Raw genomic sequence first — 21,455 nt, 5'->3', positions numbered from 1 at the left:
CGAGTTAGTCCAGTTCTGATAGGGAAAAAAAGACTGATATTTTCTCAGAATTATGACTTTATTTCTCAATATTCTGACTTAATAACTCATAATTGTGTTGTAAAGTGAGAATGGCATATGTTTTTATCTCGCAATTCTGACTTAATTTCTGAAAAATGTGAATTTATTTCTTAGACTTGCAAGGATTATATCTTAGAAATCTGACTTTTGTGAGTTTACATCTTGTAATTCTAACTTTTTTTCCTCATAAGTGTTTAATGCAAACTCTCGAAATAAACTCGCAATTAGGAAAGGAAAGGAAAGGAAAGGAAAGGAGGTGAAGTAAGGCCAAGTATGGTGACCCATACTAGGAATTTGTGCACTGCATTTAACCCATCCAAGTGCACATACACACAGAAATGAACAAACACCCGGAGCAGTGGACAGCCATATCGCTATTGCTGCAGCGCCCGGGGTTCGGTGTTGGGGGTTCGGTGCCTTACTCAAGGGACTCACCTCAGTCGTGGTATTGAGGGTGGAGAGAGTGCTGTACATTCACTCCCCCCACCTACAATCCCTGCCGGACCTGAGTCTCGAACCCGCAACCTTTGGGTTAAGTTTAATTTTATGTAAGCCTGTTTCTGCCAGTGGCTAAAAAAATCAAAAAAAGGCAATTAAGAGTTTTTATCTTGCAATTCTGACTTTTTTTCTCGCAATTGCGAATTTACATCTCACAATTCTGCCTTTTTGTCACAAAATTGTGTAATACAAAAGCAGTTGGAAGTTATAAAGGCAGAATTGCAAGATATAAACTTTGCGAGGACCTTGTCTTTAAAAGACCTGAGACTCAAACCCGCAACCTTTGGGTTACAAGTCCGACTCTCTAACCATTAGGCCATGGCTGCCCACAACAATTAGTTATAAAGTCAGGATTTCAAGATATAAACTCGCAATTGTGAGGTCAGAATTGCATTATAAATTATTTCTTGCAAATCCAAGTCAATTCTAACTTATTTAGAATTGTGAGATATAAACTCCCAATTGCAAGTTATAAAGTCTAATTCTGATGTGTATATTTAAGAATTATGAGTTTATATCTCACAATTCTGAGAAAAAAGTCAGAATTGTATGTTTCAATCTCACGATTCTGACTTAATTTCTCAGAACTGTGAATTTATTTCTCAGAATTGCGAGTTTATATCTTACAATTCTGACTTTATAACTCACAACTGCAAATTTGTCAAGCAGTCCTGAGAAAAAAGTCAGTTTGAGTTTCTCGCAATTGCAAGAAAAAAGTCTGAATTGTAAGTACTTCCATATAATTTTCTTCATGTAAAATACAAGACTTTTTTGTCATTTTGTTTAATATATCCTGACAATTTTTCTGAGATTGTCCCAGCAATATATGTTGTTATTCATGCCCACAATATTGAAACTCTTGTGTGCGAAGCAGTGGTCGATGATGCTGTTTTGTTCTCTTGGCGCAAGATAAATAAATTTACATTTCAGGATTTTTACACGATTGTGTCTTTCTCCGATTTCCTACAGGCGTTCAATGTTTAAACTGTGTGGCACTTAGTCCTCTAAGTTAAACAATCAATCAGTCCAAAAATAACAGTGTAAATGTTACGCAACACTTCTGATTCTAGGAAGACATATCAATATTTATGCCTTGGTGCAAAATCGCAGAGTGTCATTCTGATCCATTTAGCTGTGAAGTGATGTTTACCTGTTTCTCCATCTCCACGGAAACCATCCACAAGTGTGTCTGACAAATCCACATCTGTCTCCTCAATCGCTTACCACAGTCTGCAGGAAGGGAGTAAGGAGAGACACGTTTACCTGTCCGACGCTCTTTCAGCCGGATCGGACGCACAAACACATGCCAAGAGATGGAAAATCTGATGGAGGGAAAGTCGGAGCATTTCTACCTAGTTGCAGAAGATCTTTTTTTATCTCTGCTTTGTTCGTTTGGAAATTGGTACAACAAGTCTGGTCGAGCTGAGCATCACAGACTTTCTTCTAATTTAACGAACTCCTCTGAAACCCCAGCAGAGATGTTTGCGCACGAGTGGCATGGATTCATCCCTACTTGCCACATGAGGGTGCTTCAGCTGTGCCCCGTTTTGGCCTTCGTGGCAATTCTGATGATCACTCCGGTTCTTCTAATTCGCATCCTGTCCCGAGTTGACCTGCGGCAACAGACGCGTTACCTCCTCCTGGCCAATCTTCTCTTCAGCGACCTGCTCTTTGTTTGCATGAATATCCTGAGTGCCTGCATCAATTTAGCCGGTGTGTTGATGACGGAGTGGCCGTGTGCCGTGTTGCTCTTCCTATCGGCGGTCCTATACAGCTCAGGCATGCTAAGTATTACAGCAATGGTGCTGGATACCTGCTTCGCAGTCTTAGCCCCCTTTCACTACCTGGCACTGTGGCCTGTGTCACGAACCTACGGAGCAATTACCGCCATCTGGATCATCTCTGTCTTTTTGCCTGCAGCAGCTATTGGCATGTTTTTGTGGTACCATAGTACGACCCCCTGTGCGCTCCACCTCTGCTCCCTGCCTTTGCTGATGGTTTTGATCGTAAGCCATTTTCGCCCACTCCACGTCTTCATGCTGCTGACGGTCACAGGTATCATTTTCATCCTCCTCCTGGTGTTGTCTGGTTACCTCATCCTCTACTTTTGTACCCGCAGTTCGGGCGTGTGGAAGGGCGAGACCTCGTCCCGTGCTAGAGGAACATTTTTCATCCATTATCTCCACCTGTTCCTGGCTTTCTGTCCCCTGCTGGTTTTGATGATCGAGCTGATGCTTTGGCAAAATAGTCAGACTATGGACCCCAAAGCAAGCCTGTGGATGTCCCTGGTTGTGTGTAACGTTTTACTCATCCTACCCAAAGCCTTAGCGCCGTACTTGTATGGGCTCCGCTATAGAGAACTGTGCATCTTGCTGTTCCAGTTTTTTCATCTGAATAGGCCAACTGCTATCACACCAGTGATATAAAATACTTATTGAACTTTAAAAAAAAAAGTGTGAAAAAGACCTTTAAACTGTTTCTGAACTTATCTTCAACCAGTTAAAATGCTAAATTAGTGAGCCTAATGATGCCTTACTGGGGTTTTGATTACAGGATTACAGTAATAATATGATTTGTCAGAATAATATGTGACCTTGGACCACAAAACCAATCTTAAGCAGCACGGGTATATTTGTAGCAATAGCCAAAAATACATTGCATAGGTCAAAATAAGTAAATTTCCTACCGTAAATATATTAAAACTTAATTTTTAATTAGTAATATGCATTGCTTAGAACTTCATTTGGACAACTTTAAAGTGGATTTTGTCAAAAAAAAAAATTTAATTTTTTTTTGCACCCTCAGATCCCAGATTTTCAAATAGTTGTATCTCGATCAAATAGTGTCCTATTCTAACACACCATACATCAATGGAATTTATTTATCTTTCAGATCTTTCAAAAATTTACCCTTATGATTGGTTTTGTGGTCTAGGGTTGCAGAATAATCAAAAATATACATTCAGTTGTGGTAATTATGGCATTTGTTGTGTTAAATATGGTATTACGTATTTTCTTATGGCATTTTCTATGTATTTTGGTAACTAAAAACTCTTATTTCTAGCCAATCAGATGCTACTATGGAGCTTTACAAATAGTGTAAGAGGTTTTGAATAGTTCTCATCTTGTTTATTTTATTTTTCTTTTATTACAGCTGTGGCTTCATGTGACTATGTGTGACCCTGGACCATCAAACCAGTCATAAGGGTCAATTTCTTGAAATATACACCATCTGAAAGCTGAATAAATAAGCTTGCCATTGATGCATGGTTTGTTAGGATGAGGAGATGCAACTATTTAACGATACTTTAACGATACTACTATAAAATCGTTGTCCAAATGAAGTTCTTAGCAATGATATTACTAATCCAAAATTAAGTTTGATATGGTATATTTACATGAGGAAATTTAGAAAATATCTTAATGGAACATGATCTTTACTTAATATCCTAATGATTTTCGGCATAAAAATCGATAATTCTGACCCATATAATGTATCTTTGGCTATTGCTACAAATATAGATGTGCTACTTAAGACTGGTTTTGTGGTCCGGTGTCATATTTTATTGTAGAAACAATAACTGTAGTCGCTATTGTATTTTGACTGAAGCAATGTAAAACATTGTAATTTTCCTATGGCCGATAAACCGAGCACCTGTAGCTACGTTGAAATGTTTATTTTATACATCTGTGTTACAGTCTATGGTAAAAATAAGAATAAAACTTACCAGAGAAATTTAAGTACTAAAACTTTGTGCTCCCTTTCCTCAGATGTGCTCGTCTGATAAAAACAAAGTTTACAAATGTCAGTGCTACTGCAAATTCGATGGAAACCTGATCTGAGAATACCTATTATTCACTATTATTATAATATGTGTGATATATTATTGTAATGCGTCTAATGTGTGGGACCGTATCGACAGTGCCAGAAAATAAAGCGCGCGAAACACCGGCAGTATTAACCGCAAGATGGCGCCAATGGCGTCTTTTTTTTATTGAGGATGATTTCTTCTAGTAGTTTTGTAAAATTAGTTTTTGTAAATAAAATGTATATTTAACTAAACAACTTTTTTTTTTACTAAATATTCATGTAATTAATTTCATTTTTATAATTTAAAAAGAACACCTGAATTATGTATGCTTCTGATCACACAAGGGAGATCAAATTTCTAACGTCACGGTTTTTCCGTTTCTCACTCTATTCGGAGAACTACCTGTGTTTTTTTTCCTCATTCAAGGCGGCCTTCTACAGTTACATAAGGAAAGGGAAACAGTGTCAACTCCAGCGTTTATTTTATTGTACAGTACAAAACACATGATTGTACATGTAAAACAACACTATTTGCTTTGAAATCGTCAAAAAAAAAAAAAGGCCGTTAAAGTTTGCCGTGACAACAATGTGACACAAACTGCCTTCGTTCATGATCGTGTTTTTGTTTGGAAACAACGACCAGCCACATGGAAATTCTCCCGCACTGAATTCTGGGATATGATGTTTCTTTTGCTGGTTTGAAGGACTGATGATGCAGCGACAGAACTACATTTCCCGTGAACGCATTTTTCAACAGCTGACAAAACAGAAGCTCAAAGCCAGTGTGTGCATGCTTTGTGCCAGAATACGCAGAGAGCGATTATGAAACGGACGATGACAAAGAAAACTTCACAGTGACAACACAAGTGCTCACGCTTATGGATCTCTTTTGTAAAATCAAACGGATTTGTTTGTTCGAATGTATTTTTGAGGATATTTAACCCTTGCTGTTGTTTTTGATGTTTTGCAGAAAGTTGATCTCCTGTGGAAGAGGTGAGAAAAATAATGCTGAACTTTCATCTGAACAAGTTTAGTGATTGAGATACTCTGCATTTACACTTCCATGTTATTGTCATGTTTGTTTATGGCGCATTATCAGGCTAGGATTTCGTACATGTCTAAATGTGATATGTTTATATCTAAATAATGTAACAATTAAATATCCTATCTATCTATCTATAAACCAGTTTTTTTTTTTTTACTTTTTTTTACAATGCATGTGGTATTGAGGTCATCACTGTAGGCAGTGAGACTGGTGTTTATTCTGAAACTCTGCTGAGCACTGGTGGACCATAGTAGACTATCTTGGACTAGCTAGCAACAAAACAGCTAGGATGGTTATTGCAACTAGCTGGATGTCTGGACTAGCTATCAGCCACCCTCAAACAACTAATGACCTCCTTAAACCTGCTAAAAACCAGCTTTCATCTTAAGGATTTCTTTTTTTCAGCAGGCTATTTAGAAAGATGGTCTTTATAAACACGTTCTCTCTCTGTGCCTTTTATGGAGTAGAAATCAGGCATAATTGATTTTTTTTATATGATGTCAACATTTTAGTCCGCATGTGGCATGTTTTGCTCTCAAGCCAATTCAATTGTAGAGGAAATATTGAGCAACCGTCCATGTTCCTTTGTTTTTACTTCCACAACAAAACAAACCAGAAAAAAAAGGTTGCGCAAACTCTCCCTCTCTCTAACTCACTCACTCAATCAGTTTATCTATCAGCCATAAAGAATCAGTGGTTTTTTTTATGTCAGTGCTCTATTGCCTTGAGGAATAGATTTTTTTTAACATGTTTTGAGGTATTGCAGTGTAACTTTCTCAGATATTTATGAACTCAGTGACTTTGTTTTCTGTGATTGTGCAATAGTTTGCTTTTTTTTTTTTTACCTAAAACATGTTTGTTTTTCAAGTTGGAATTTTTAAATTTTGAATGCCTGACCCCTTGTGATTGAAAATGTTAACATTCATAATGCAATTATAATAACATTTCACAGTTTACTTTAATATAATAGAAGCTCACATTTTACTTTATTAATGAATAATAATTGTACATTAATGTACAGTTTGGGGAGCAGTCGTGGGCTAATGGTTAGAGAGTCAGACTTGTAACCCGAAGGTTTCTGGTTTGAGTCTCATGTCTGGCAGGGATTGTAGTTGGGGGGAGTGAATGATCAGCACTCTCCTCTACCTTCAAAACCATGACTGAGATGAGACCCTTGAGCAAGGCCTTGAACCCCCAACTGCTCCCCAGGCACTGCAGCATTGGTGGGTGTTCACTGTGTGTGTGTGTGTGTGTGTGTGGGTGTGGGTGTGGGTGTGTGCGTGCATGTTTTTTTTTTTTTTTTTTTAGTACTGACCTGAATAAGACATTTCACCTAAAAGACATTTTAAAAAGACATATAGTCCACAAGAGTTGTTGAATTAAAAAAAAAATGTCCCAGTTCAAATGTTTACATACACTTGAACCTTAATACTTTGTTGTTACCTAAATGATCCACAGCTGTGGGTTTTTTTTTTTTGTTTAGTGATAGTAGTTCAGGAGTCCCTTGTTTGTCCTGAACAGTTAAACTGCCCGATGTTCTTCAAAAAAATCCATCAGGTCCCCCAAATTTTGTGGTTTTTAAGCGTTTTTGTGTATTTGAATCCTTTCCATAAACTGTATGATTTTGAGATCTTTTTTTACACTGAGGACAAATGAGGGACAAAGTAAGAAAAAATTACACATCTTCATTCTGTTCAAAAGTTTACACCCCTAGCTCTTAATGCATTGTGTGTCATTCTGGAGCATCAGTAAGTTGAGTCTCTCAGTTGTCCACAGTGTAAAAAGATGGGTCTCAAATCATACAGTCATTGTTGGCATGACCTTAACTGCATATTCATTGATGATTTGCTTTTGGTAATAACTCAATCAAAATCAAAATGGATGGTTTTTAGTTTTTCATTAAAATATAATACCTTTTTTTCCTCTGAAATTACTTTATTTTTAACTTGTTTCACCTGGCCCATTAGATGCGAAAAGTAATTTTAATGTAATGGCCAAAATGTTATTTTAGTGTGGTTTTTGTCTATTGATGGGAGTGTGACAGCATTTCTAAATCCATGCTTGATAATGCAATAGATTATGGTTATATTAACAAATATTGATGGATTTGCAAAAGACTTGTTACTATTGAGATGTTCTTAAGCATGAACTTGACATTTAGCCTCCACATCAGTGTAAAAATGCCTCCACAATCTGTATGAAATGAATATTGAAAGTGGTCAGTAAAATGTACTACTGCCAAGGTCAATATTTCCTTCACAGCTTAGTTATAACTCTACAAACACGTCTTAAACAAGCAGACCTCCAGAAATGTCCTGAATACCACTAATATAGAGTTTGTTGATTGTAAATGTGTTCTTCTACAGGTGTTGATGACCAACGATTTTCCTGCACCCATTGATAGTGATTGTTTGTTGGTGAAGGGCTCTTGTCAGATACACAATCATGGTGCTCATTCTGGGTCGCCGTCTGAATCTTGAGAACTCTGGTGGCGTACCGGAATCCCCCGCAATCAAGCGTAAAGTTTTTGAGGTGGAGTCTAAGACCCTGAGCGACGTGTTCAACTTCTCTTCTGGTTCCTCTCACTCTGAGAGCGTCCTCCAGGTCTTCAACGAGTTCCGCGACAGCCGCCTCTTCACGGATGTGATCATCAGCGTCCAGGGTCGCGAGTTCCCATGTCACCGTGCGGTGCTGTCGGCCTGCAGCAGTTACTTCCGTGCCATGTTCTGCAACGACCACAGAGAAAGCCATGAGATGCTTGTGGAGATCAACGGCATCCAGGCTGATGCTATGGACACGTTTCTGCAGTATGTTTACACTGGTCGTGCCTGCATCACCACGCTCAATGTCCAGTTCCTCTTTGAGACTTCCAGCCTCTTCCAGATCGTCACTCTGCGTGATGCTTGTGCAAAATTCCTGGAAGAGCAGCTGGACCCCTGCAACTGCCTCGGGATCCAGCGTTTCGCAGACGCCCATTCTCTCAAACAGCTTGCAAGTCGCTGCCGTGCCTTCGCCTTGCTGAATTTTCCAGAGGTGGCTCAGCATGAGGAGTTTCTAGACCTCCACAAGGATGAGCTGGAGGAATACTTGGCCAGTGACGAGCTGTCCATTGGCAGAGAGGAGGTGGTGTTCGAGGCAGTGATGCGTTGGGTCTACCATGGCGTGGAGTACCGCAGACCAATGCTGAAAGATCTGCTACAACATGTCCGACTGCCTCTCCTGCACCCAAACTATTTTGTACAGACGGTAAGTGGCACATTCAGATTCACTTGAACAGGTAGAGAGGCTCTTTTTAGACTAGAAATTTAGAAATGAGCTGCTCAGATGTTTATAGAGTGCTGCAGAGATTACATTTTTGTAAGCCAACCCAAAGTTTCCCTTGGCAGGGTGAATTTACTGTTGGCTATTGCAAAAAATTAGCTCTGTGACTAACAAACGTTTGATTTATAAAAGTTTATAAGGGATAGTTCAGCCATCCTAGGTGTATATGACTTTCTTCTTTCAGACGAATACAATCGGAGTTATATAAAAAAAAAATGTCCTGGCTCTTCCAAGATTTATAATGGTAGTGAATATGTGTTGATATTCAATAGTCTAATAGAAGTCCAATAAAGTGCACCCATCCATCATAAAAAGTGCTCCACACGTCTCCATGGGGTTAATAAAGGCCTCCTGAAGCGAAGCGATGCATTTTTGGATGAAAAATATCCATATTTAAAACTTTAAATCATATTTTCTAGCTTCCGCTAACTGTCCTATACACATACATGAGAGAGGGGTGTTCCAGCGGATGACGTAGAATATAGGTGTAGCATGAGAGTATGCTAGTCTTTTGAGAACCGAGTTTTGTTTACAGCAGCAAAGGAAGCAAGGTTTCCTTTGTTTAGACTTTATTGGACTTCTATTGGACTATTGAATATCAACAGCCGTTCACTCCCATTTTAAAGCTTGGAAGAGCCAGGACATACTTAAATATAACTCTGATTGTATTCATGTGAAATTGAACAACAAATGAACACAAGTAACATGATCCCTGCAGCACTCTATAGTGATAAAAAAATCCTAAAATCAGCTTTGGTTTGTTCTTAAAGGAGAAATTTACTTCCAGAACAAAATTGTACAGATAATGTACTCACCCCGTTGTCATCCAAGATGTTCATGCCTTTCTTTCTACAGTCATAAAGAAATGAGATATCTATATCTATCTTGGACATGTTCCTACAGTATGTTTACACTGGTCGTGCCTGCATCACCACGCTTAACGTCCAGTTCCTAAAATTACAGAACCAGATAAAGCAAGGCCTTGAGATTTGGCAGTCCATTTACCTGAGAAGTTGGATGTCAGAGCTAGAAATGACATCACACCTCAGTTGACCATGTTCCAGTACCCAAGTTAAAAAACCAACTTCAATACCAGTCGATTAAAAACAGACAAACAGAAATGCTAATAATCAGTATATTACTACTGTTTCTGAGCAGCCATTTAAGATTGAAGATTGATTTGAAGTCAGGGTTGTTATGGTTTCTCTGAGGTTCCGAGTCAGAACTCTGAATTAAGAGGTCATTCCAGTGAAAAGTTCTTACTGGAAACTTGGAATTTCCGACTTCCGGGAACAAATGGAGTGTAGCATTTCATTCCAATGATAATCAAACACACCTGAACCAGTTAATCAAGGTCTTGGGGTTCACTTGAAAACAGTTGACAGGTGTGTTGATGTTTGCCAAAGATCAGTTGAAGTCAAAGCTCTTTCCTTATTGTTGCAATGTAACAAGATTATTAAACAAGATAGCTGGACTATGCCGGAAGGCAGATATAAGGGAGCCAGATTAAGGTCAAGCATTAAAAATGTGATTGTATTTTTCAGGTGGAGGGCGATAAACTGATCCAGAATGCTCCAGAATGTTACCAGCTGCTGCACGAAGCACGTCGCTATCACATACTCGGCAATGAGATGATGTCGCCACGAACCAGACCCCGCAGGTACATAAACATGTGACCTTAAATTGGCCGATAAGATGATTTGCTCTTAAAATCACATTTTGCTTATGAAATGGCAAAATGTCTTCTTGTGAGGGACTAAAATTAGACGGATTACAGAGAAAGTGAAACTGGCAAACGGGTTTTCAATGGACTGTGTTGAAATTTTGAGGATTACACCATTCTTAAACGCACCTTTATTCGAAAAGATATCCACCTTTTTTCTTCCTGTAAGAATGGGTGCAGTTATTTGTTAATTTTATGGGTTTGGCTTTCAGTCTCAACTGCATCCATCTATTTTTAGCTGTACAAAATGGCTCGTATTGCAAATTTGCAATATTCTCGGCATTTCCCCTATAGCGGCTAATGAACCAGAAGTTTCAACCATAGGCTTACTTCCGCGTTGAAGAAAGAGGTGGATACTTGGAGCTTAAACCGTAATAACAGTGCATAATTCATCTCCATTTTTTTCAACTCTTACTTATGCGAATGCTTGCTCAAATAGTGCAGCTTAAGAGATATCTGCCATTACTTCTTAGCTGTCACATTTATGATTACCTGGAAGTCAAAAAAATATACTTGCACTGCAAGATGGATGCCATTTCTTGAGACCAAAATATCACCTACCACTCTAACAACCACTCAAAACACTTCAGCAACTTCATAACAACATTCTGACATTGTGGTGGTGACTTTTGCACGGGCAGACACCACTCACGTTTTCTCCAGAAGAAAAAAATTGTCAATTTCTACACACTCACTCGACTGATATGGTAGTGAAGAGATCAATTAAGTACTTCTGTTTATAAAAGGTATCCATTTAAAAGAAGCCTCAGAATTAGAAAACATGTCTTTGTTTAGTGTCTTGTTCTGGAGGCAGTATTTATTCTGGGAAACATATTTTTAGGGTAATATCTTTATAGGAGTCAGATGTGGGAGGTGTAATATGTACTTGGAGGCAGCGTCTTGATATGGAGTTTCTGTATTTAGAGTCAGTATCCTAATATGGGGTCTCTATCTTTATTTAGAAGCAGTATCTGTGTTCTGGAGGCGTTATCTGTGTTTGGAGTCAGTATCTTGTATTGGGGGTTGAAAGTGTATGAGCTTGCTTTCAGACTCTGTGCTGGCAGAGAGAAAGCCATATAACCACTGTGACTTTATTAAAAGTCATATTTCAAAATGACTTAGTGATGAAATAATACAGCCAAAACCCAAACTAGAAATGCACATTGCACACACATTCACTGTACAGGACATAAAAGGCTCTGCCGGGTCCTCAAAGTAAACATCGTAACATAGTGTAAGAATTCGTAAAACTGTTGTGTCAATAGCCTCTGGTTTAAGGTTTTTGATTGGTATATAATATAAATGAAATAAGCTTAGCATGCGCTTTTGATAAATGTGACCCTGCACCACAAAACCAGTATTAAGTAGCACAAGTATATTTGCAGCAATGGCCAAAAATACATTGTATGGGTCAAAATGATCGACTTTTCTTTTATGCCGAAAACAGTATTATATTAAGTAAAAATCTAGATAATAAATGTCCTACTGTAAATATATCAAAACTTATAATTTTGATTAGTAAGATGCATTGCTAAGAACTTAATTTGGACATCTTTAATGGTGATTTTCTCAATATTTTATTATTATTGTTTTTTTGCATCACAAATGAGCATTTATATTATGTGGGTCTCTTACCTTGTAACAGTGTCTAAGAAGAGAATTCATCTAATGAATCATAGCGGAAGCTCATTGTACCTTAGCAGGAATGAAGCTTAACCACTTTCTGATGATGTCACCACTTCAAAGCCCATGCTTATCTGATATTGTTTTTTTTTTTTTTATCTCTGTCTGCAGGTCTACTGGTTTCTCTGAAGTCATTGTAGTGGTGGGAGGCTGTGAGCGAATGGGGGGTTTCAATCTACCGTACACAGAATGTTACGAGCCTGTAACGGGAGAGTGGACATCTCTTGCTAAACACCCCGAATACACGAAGTCTGAGTATGCAGTGTGCGCCCTCCGCAATGATATCATTGTGTCAGGTTAGACCCTTTTATTCCTATGAGACAAAGAATAAAGTGCAAGATATTTTGCATTGTGTTTTTGAGTAGCCCCACCCACAGTAAAACCTCACTGGTCCAAAGTCCTCATCATAGCTGTATAAGAAACACCCTTTATTTTCTAATCGGTTGTGATTTTGTTATATAATACTGTGTTTTTATTTTAAGAGCAGACAGAAAAATGATTTGGGACTTGAAACCAACGAAGTGTGGTTAGGACATGGTGATATTTGCTGTGCTTTGGGTGCTGTTGTGTCTTGTACTTGGTCTATGTGGCTGATCAGAAAGAAGCTAGTTGTGAGGAATCCAAACAGACACTCTTTTGATCTGTGTTGTTGGCACAGGCATGTGGAACTTCCTATGAAAGTCGATTCACCCAGATTTACACGTAAAGGAGGAGTCCTCATGTCTGCCTGTAACATTAATGACATCTAATAAAAAGTTCACATATGAATCATGGTAGAATACAGTGGGGAAAAACATTTTTTGATCCCCTGCTGATTTTGTACATTTGCCCACTGACAAAGAAAGAAAGACTGCAAGAACAGTCTATAATTTTAATGGTAGCTTCATTTTAACAATGACAGACGAATAACAACCAAAAAAAATCCAGAAACAAGCATTTCAAAATAGGTATAAATTGATTTGCATTTTAATGAGTGAAATAAATATTTGATCCCCTATCAATCAGCGAGATCTCTGGCTCCCAGGTGTCTTTTATAAGGGTCACGAGTTAAGATTAGGAGCACTCCCTTTAAGAGTTTCAGTTTGCTACCTGTATAAAAGACACCTGTCCTCAGAAGCAATCAATCAGATTCCAAACTCTGACCAAAGAGCTGTTCAAGGATGTCAGGGACAGGATTGTAGACCTACACAAGGCTGGTATGGACTACAAAACCATCACCAAGCAGTTTGGTGAGAAGGTGACAACAGTTGGTGCAAATATTTGCAAATGGAAGAAACACAAAATAACTGTTAATCTCATGTTTGGAGGAGGAGGAATGCTGCCTATGACCCCAAGAACACCATCCCCACCGTCAAACATAAAAAACAACTACACTGCATCAAAGGGATGGTGGATGGGGGCATGTACCGGTAGGGCCATCAAACCTGATGGCCAACTACAAGAAATGTCTGACCTCTGTGATTGCCAACAAGGGTTTTGCCAAGTTGTGTTTTGTGAAGGGGTCAAATACTTATTTCACTCATTAAATGCAAATCAATTTATAACTTTTTTTGAAATGTGTTTTTCTGGATTTTTGGTTGTTATTCTGTCTCTTACTGTTCAAAAAATCCTACCATTGAAATATAGGCTGATAATTTCTTTTGGCAAAGTTACAAAATCAGCAGGGGATTAATAAATTTTTTTTTTCTCACTGAATTGTTTGTTTCATTTTACCTCCAAAACATTTGAAGAATTTCAGTGTGAAGTGTGGGAAAAAAGGTGTGCTATAACCTTTCTAAGTAATCTGACTTATGCCACCTGATAGGTTGAATAATGTTAAAAGGATAGTTCACCCAAAAATTAAATTAAAACTTTCATTTAGATGACGGGGCTTCTAAATATTTGGCGCTGCTCTTTCTCCCATTCATAAGTAATAGAATGCACAGTCTTCCTATTAGGGTTGCCCAATTGCTACTCAAAACTAGCCCAATAGCATTTTGGATGGGGGTCCTCTGGTAAAAATCACGTTCCTGGGGTAAAATACACATTTTTTTTGGTCAGATTTCCCTGGTAAAATTCCCATTCCAGGGGGCTAAATATCATGTTATTGGGGTCACTACAACCCGTGGCAACAGTGTTCAAGTAGCCCAAATTCACCGGAAAACCCTGGACTTGGCAACAGTGCTTCCTATATATAGTCTTTGAAATAGTCCATGTGACATCTTTGGTTCAACCATAATATTATGAAGCTACGAGAATTATTTTTGTGGGCAAAGACAACTAAAAAACGACTTTAACAATTTCCGCTCTTCCACATTATTCTCCACCACACATTCACATTATTTTTTTTTTCTTTGCACACAAACAGTATTGTAGATAAAATGAAACGTTGTAATGAAATTAAGGTTGAACCACTGATGTCACATGGACTATTTTAATGATGCGCTTACTGCCTTTCTTGGCCTTGAACATGTCAGTTGCATTGCTGTCTATGCAGGGTCAGAAAGCTCTCGGATTTGATCAAAAATATCTTCATTTGTCTTACAAAGATAATGATTTTATGTGTTTTGAACGACATGAGGGTGAGCAATTAATAACAGATTTTTTTTTTTTTTTTTTTTTTTTTAGTGAACTATCCCTTTAACAAATTCTGTTGTTGTGTAGATGAGTTGGACAAATTAGTCCAAGGTTTTCTGTAGCGGGTTAAGGGCTTTTAGCGAATGCCTTGTTTGTGAGGACATTTCTGGAACAGCTGTTTATAATTTGAGGAAAATCGGAAACAACAGCTGCCTCTATGACCAGCCAGTGTGTCAAGGGCTGTTCTCACTGGCAAACTCTAGCAATCTATTGGCTGAGCTCATAGGACATTTTAAACTCTTACTGGCACAGGCGAGCGGCATCTCGGGAGAGTATTTGCGGCAAGAGTTTTAGAATAGTTCCAAGAACGATCTGCAGTTTTTGGCTGCAGGTGTTGATAAGCTTATTGCATCACGTCATTCCAGGGTCACTGGCTATATATACAGGTCATGCATTTGAGAACTTTTTGTAACTCTGACATTTCATGCATTTAAGCTTGACCTAAATTATTTTAGGTCACGTGTGTTTTTGTTTAAACAAGCTGGATGCTATAATAAGGAATTCTGAACTGTATAATTCTTATTCTTCTCCTTCTAGAGCCATTGTTTAGTGCTTTAAAAATAAGATGTGGTAAGGAGAGTTTTGTGTGTCTGATTTCCATGAATAGAGTTGTTTTCGCACTCATGTTCTCACGTGTCAGGATTGCCCCTTCTCTTTGTCTCTAACGCATACTTGTAAACACGCACTTCTCGATGCTGTCCTCGTGTGCACGTGCAGTTGGCCAGCCTCCAACATCAAGTTCAGAGGCCTCTTACTAAATCTGTCCCTCTCTTCTGTCAAAAGTCATATCCTACAGGCTTGGTGGTTCAGCTGTCTTTGATAAACATTACTCTTGGATTTCTTTCAAGAATAACAAAAATCTCCACTGTAGGATGGAAGTGCACAGCTTGCTAGATCAGTCATTCCATGCGAACTTCACAAATTTAAGAACTCTATTTTACACTATCTATTTATTTAATGAAATCAACAGAACAGTCACGCATTTGCAGTTTATTAAACTGCTTTCTAATCATTGCATACTAATTAAATCAAAAGCATGTACAGATTTTGTTGCAGCATTATGTTAACCTGCTTTAAATGAGTTTTTCCCCACATCAATTTACACTCCATACACCATAATAATGACAAGGCAAAAACCAGATTTGCAAATTTTACAAATTTATTAAAAATAAAACACTGAAATAAGTACATTGCATAAGTATTCATACCCGTACAGTACATAATTGAAGCACCTTTACAGCCTCAAGTCTTTTTGGGTATGATGTGACAAGCTTTGCTCATCTGCATTTGGCAATTATCTGTCATTCTTTGCCTCACCTTTTCACCTCTCAAGCTCTGTCAGCTTGAATGGGGGCTGGCAAACATTTTCTAGAGTCCTAGTTGTTCCGGTCATCTTCCATTATGGATAATGGAGGCTACATGCTTCTGTGAACCTTCAATGCAGCAGATTTTTTTTCTGAACTCTTCCCTAGATCATTGCCTTAATGCAAGTCTGCCACTGAGCTCTACAGGCAGTTATCTTGACCTCAGGACTAATAAATTTGCAAAGTTGATACAAACCTGTTTTGTGCTTTGTCATTATGGTGTATGAGATGTAGATTGATGTGGGAAAAAAAGTTATTTAAAGCAGTTTAACATGATGCTGCAACAAAACAATGTGAAAAAAATGGAGTATGAATACTTTTGCAAGGCACTGTATAAATAAAGTGACTTGAAATACACCATAGTCGGAGTGGGCGATGTCCAAAACCTTATACTATCACGATATGCAGTGCCTTCATTTTTTGCACATTTTGTTATGTTGCTGCCTTATGTTAAACTGTTTTACATTACTTTGAATTGTGGTTCATCAGACAGAATCTTGTTTCTCACAGTCTGAGGGTCCTTTAGAAACTTTTTTGCAAATCCCAAGTGTGTTTTCATATGAGGATTGAGTTTTGCCACACCACCATGAAGCCCAGATTGGTGGAGTGTTACAGTGATGTTTGTCCTTCTGTAAGTTTCTCCCATCTGCATATATGATCATGGATCTCAACTAGAGTGACCATCAGGTTCTTGGTCACCACTCTAGCCCAAGGTCCTTCTCCATCAATTGCTCAGTTTGGCCAGAAAGCCAGCTCTAGGAAGAGTTGTGGTTGTTTTAAACTTCTTCCATTAAGGGCAACGGAGACTACATGCTTCTGTGAACCTCAATGCAGCAGATTTTTTTCTGAACTCTTTTTCAGATGTGTGGCTTGATGGAATCCTATTTCTAAGCCATACAGGCAGTTTTGTTTAACTCGGGGCTTGATTTTTGCTTTGATATGCATTTTCAGCTATTAAACCTTTTATTAAGATGTCTGTGCCTTCCCAAATCATACCCATTCAAATGAATTTGCCACAGGTAACTTCACTCTAAGTCTAGTAACATCTAGAAGTAGTTTGAATTCTCCTGAGCTCAAGTTATTTATTTTTAATAAATTTGCAAAGAAGCTAAAAAGTTTTTTTTTTTGTTTTTTTTTTGGCCATTATGGTGTGTGAAATGTAGATTAATGTGGGGGAAATGTAATTTAAAGCAGTTGAATGTGAAAAAAGAATACTTTCACAAGGCACTGTAGTTATTTTTACTTTAAATATGTTTTTTATGAAATCAACATTTTTGATGCCATAGAAATTTCATAATTCTTGTCACCAGTGTCGTGTCAGTATCACAAAAAAAAATCAAGGTCACTGAAGACAAGTAAACAGTCAGCGACTTAAGAATAAGAAACTAATTACATGCAATAGGACAAAAAAAAAAAACAGTAGTGCAACAAATAACTAAGAAATGCTACAAACTACATTGTATAGTCAAATGTATAAAAACACTGCATATTATTCACTGTGTAATAGTAATAGTCAAGAGCAGTGAGAGTGATTTTCTCTGTTGTTTAACATTAATGACTGTTATACTGCTATACTGACTGCTATAACTTTAAGAGCTGCCCAGATTCAATATACTGTTACAAGTGTTTTCTTTCTCAGCTGTTTGCATTAACTTAAGGCCTAAATTACTGTGTTTATGAGGATACTTGCAAACTCTGCATTTTGACATGTACAAGTATCGTATTTAACCGCTCAAGGCCAATAAAGCAGCAAAAAGTAACTCTGACAGCATGCACATATGTGACCCTGGACCACAAAACCAGTCATAAGGTTAAATTTTACAAAACCGAGATGTATATAGAATATGAAAGCTCAGTAAATAAGCTTTCTATTTATGTATGGTTTGTTAGGATAGGACAATATTTGGCCGAAATACATCTATTTGAAAATCTGGAATCTGAGGGTGCAAAAAAATCAAAATCCTGAGAAAATCACCTTTAAAGTTGTCCAAATTAGGTTCTTAACAATGCATATTACTAATCAAAAATTACATTTTGATACCTTTACAGTAGGAATTTTACAAAAAATTTTCATGGAACATGATCTTTATTTAATTTTCTAATGATTTTTGGCATAAAAGAAAAATCAATAATTTTGACCCATGCAATGTATTTTTGGCTATTGCTACAAACATATCCCAGCGACTTAAGACTGGTTTTGTGGTCCAGGGTCACATATATCAAAAAGAGTTCTCTCTCACTGCTGATTGCATTATTGATTTGCTTGCTTTTGCAAATGATATGCTTTTGTGACCACGTAGCACAACAACGTCACGTGTAACCATGATGCAGACAATAGTCCAAAATCTCTACCAACTGACAAATTTCAACCAGTTAATCATTGTCTACCGGTATATCACACCCTACACCAAAGTGACTACCTCGGAAAGCTCTCATATTATTAACGTATTAAATTACACGTAATCTTTCCTTGGAACCCTGTGTGTGCAATTCTTCAGCAGAGCCTAAAACTGAAAGCTGTTGTCATTCATTTACCTATATGTTGATCAGACCTGTATGACTTTCTTTCTTCTACCAAAACAACATTGGATTTTGTTGACTTTCATTGTGTGGACAAAAGACATTGATATTTCGCAACATCATCTTTTGTGCTACACAGAAGAAAGTGTAGGCCTATGTTAGGCCTATGTTTGCTATGACATCAAATAGAGAAATGTCTGGACTGAATTTAAAGATTTAAAAATGTAAAAGACTTTCATTTAGATGTGTGCCTTTATTTTAGTTTCTAGTGCTGTGACCAGAGCGGGTTAACTTGTTTTATTTCAGTGTTGAAATATGACGGAAGACATAATTGGTTGGCAATTCCTCCCTGAGGCAGTAGATCTGAGTCAGCAGCAAAAAGACGCATGCAATGTTTCTAGAAACCACTCCATATGCCTTCCCTTTGTTAGAGAAACCATAAATCATTCCATCCAAACCTGACCAAGAGGACATATGTTTTACAACTTGACATTTTAAATGAACGTACACTAATATGGCGCTTCCTGTTCACAGCTGCCCATTTTAGGAGGCTAATGAAAAGGGCCGTCACTAAACATAAATCACATCTGGCCCATTCATGCCATTGCATAATGCATTGCAAAAGTAGAAAAATAAACTCAACTGAACTAAAAATGTTAGATTAAAGAGATAAGGAAAGGAATGAGAAAGGAATCAAATTGTTTTTAATTTATTTTATATGAGGCTTTCTTATTGACTATATTGCTTAGGCCACAATTTACCACTGGCTTTTGCAATGGTTTTGTTATAAAGTTTATGAATGTTGAGAATGATTATTTTAAGCTGTCATATGTGACCTGGACCAAAATACCAGTCTTAAGTAGCACGGGAATATTTTTTAGCAAAAGCCAAAAATACATTGTATAGGTTAAAATGATAGATTTTTCATTTATGCCAAGACTCATTAGGATATTAAGTAAAGTTTTGTCAATAATAGAAGCCAAAATGATTAGGTTTCTTTACTCTTATGCTTCTAAAACATTCCAAAATAGATTTGAAGCTACATCCCGTCAGCATGTGTCATGCAATGTCTCTGTTAATGACTATCTTTTCTGTTCACCCATAGGTTTTGCATCCGGTATTGAAAGTGTCTGCTTTAAACGAGCTTTAGTGACAACATGTGAAGTGTCAGCTGGAGACGGACTCCATTTTAAATGCTGGTTTGTCTGGTCTTCAGTCTGAATGAATGTCACAAAGGCCTTTGTCAGGGGATATTTATGAAAGAAGAGCGAACTAAAAGGACTGGAGCCAGACTTTATTATGTTTACTCTGCATTAGAGGACAAAGCAAGAACATCCTCTTTAATTACAGATTTTGAATCTGCCTTTGTTTACCCGACAGTTGCTCAACTAATCCGCTAATGGAGTTTATGAGCACTGAAGTTCTTGTTGTGCCTCTTGTACTTCCTCCTTTCTTTTCTACCTCCTCTTTTTCCTTCTTTGAGCTTCCCTTTTTTCCTTTTCCCCTGCCTTTCAGTTAAAAAAGACTGTTATTTTAAGGTTGTTTACCTCAACACTCATGCATATGAGCTAAAAGGCTAAATTTATGATGCCAATGTTTCCTGCAACGAAAATAGCTCAATAAAGGCGTTACCAAGATGGCCATCTCATGCACTGACCTACCTTGAAGGGACTTTGATGCCACTAAGAGGGAAGAAGGGCCTCATATGCTATTTGAGAACGTCTCAGACCATTATCTAAGTCTGTAAACAGAGTTAAAGTGGAACAGCCTGCTCCCAGGTGTTTGGAAGCGTGTGTGTGGGAGAGAAGGAGTGTCAGAGCTTGTCTCAAACCTGCTGTTTGGATGATAACCAGCCATTTGGCTGAAATGTGAAGTGGCGCAGAATAGAACAGCGCTTAGATAAACATGGATGACAACAAGAAAGGACATTCAGATCAGAGGGAGCATTTCTGTTTAACAAGAACAGAGGTGAAGCACTGTGGTTTGTGTAATTACAGACATGGTGTTGTTTCAAAGCGAGAATTAATAACCCGTTTGTGGATTTGCGAAGTTGAAATATTTGACTGCTAGTGGTTGATAGCTGTATAGTGGCCCCAAAAAGTGGAGACTCATTTGGAGACTGAAGTCACACTTAAAAAATGTATGTATTATGGAAATGTCATTGTATTAGATAAATCAAATGATGCTCAGAACTTTCTGAGAGATTTCTGCAGTTTTTGTGTGTGTGTGTGTCCCCAAAATGAGGTTTTGTCAGGTTTAGCTCACTTTTGGGTGCAGATTTGTTGATAATAAATAAACAAAAGTATAAGAATTTTTTTAAATTCATGTTGTGGTTGTTATTGACAGGTGGACGCATCAACAGCAGTTACGTGTGGATGTATAACTCTCAGCTCAACGTTTGGATCAGAGTGGCCTCGCTTAATAAGGGTCGATGGAGACACAAGATGACCGTCCTACTTGGGAAGGTGAGAGGGAGTGGTGTACATGTGTCTGTGTGTGTGTTTCCAGTTCCAGTGTCCCGTTTCCTATATCAAAGTCAGACTTCCTTTAGTGCAATGTGACTGTATGGAGAAAATTATGCAGGATTTGTACTTTTGTATTGCACTTGTAAAACATCTTATATAAGTAAATATTTATATTTGTATATTATATTAAGTGTTGTTTTGAGAAAAATACAGTACAGACCAAAAGTTTGGACACACCTTCTCATTAAAAGAGTTTTCTTTATTTTCATGACTATGAAAATTGTAGATTCACACTGAAGGCATCAAAACTATGAATTAACACATGTGGAATTATATTTAATTCTTTATAT

At 37.7% G+C, this 21,455-nt stretch overlaps 2 protein-coding genes across 2 annotated transcripts in view; both read left to right on the top strand.

Moving 5' to 3' along the window:
• The first annotated feature begins 1,871 nt into the window (after positions 1 to 1,871).
• Positions 1,872 to 2,984, top strand: LOC141343731 (probable G-protein coupled receptor 148). Its single transcript, XM_073848365.1, has one exon. The coding sequence runs from the start codon at positions 1,872 to 1,874 to the stop codon at positions 2,982 to 2,984; it is 1,113 nt and encodes a 370-aa protein (XP_073704466.1).
• A 2,202-nt stretch (positions 2,985 to 5,186) lies between these two features.
• The window catches only part of klhl24a (kelch-like family member 24a), a 30,777-nt gene continuing 14,508 nt past the window's right edge, over positions 5,187 to 21,455 (top strand). Inside the window, exons 1-5 of the mRNA XM_073849316.1 lie at positions 5,187 to 5,361; positions 7,780 to 8,659; positions 10,279 to 10,394; positions 12,252 to 12,436; positions 20,987 to 21,105. Of these exons, the coding sequence (XP_073705417.1) occupies positions 7,859 to 8,659; positions 10,279 to 10,394; positions 12,252 to 12,436; positions 20,987 to 21,105 (1,221 nt within the window). The 5' untranslated portion in view covers positions 5,187 to 5,361; positions 7,780 to 7,858. The remainder of the gene's footprint in view (positions 5,362 to 7,779; positions 8,660 to 10,278; positions 10,395 to 12,251; positions 12,437 to 20,986; positions 21,106 to 21,455) is intronic.

Source organism: Garra rufa, chromosome 10 (assembly GCF_049309525.1).
Source record: "Garra rufa chromosome 10, GarRuf1.0, whole genome shotgun sequence".
Taxonomy (NCBI): Eukaryota; Metazoa; Chordata; class Actinopteri; order Cypriniformes; family Cyprinidae; genus Garra; species Garra rufa.
The sequence above is the reverse complement of the archived record's forward strand: the minus strand, read 5'-3'. Positions and strand labels throughout refer to the sequence as shown.

Coding starts and splice junctions, on each gene's coding strand:
- LOC141343731 (XM_073848365.1), top strand. CDS start 1,872: ATGGAAAATCTGATGGAGGGAAAGTCGGAGCATTTCTACCTAGTTGCA.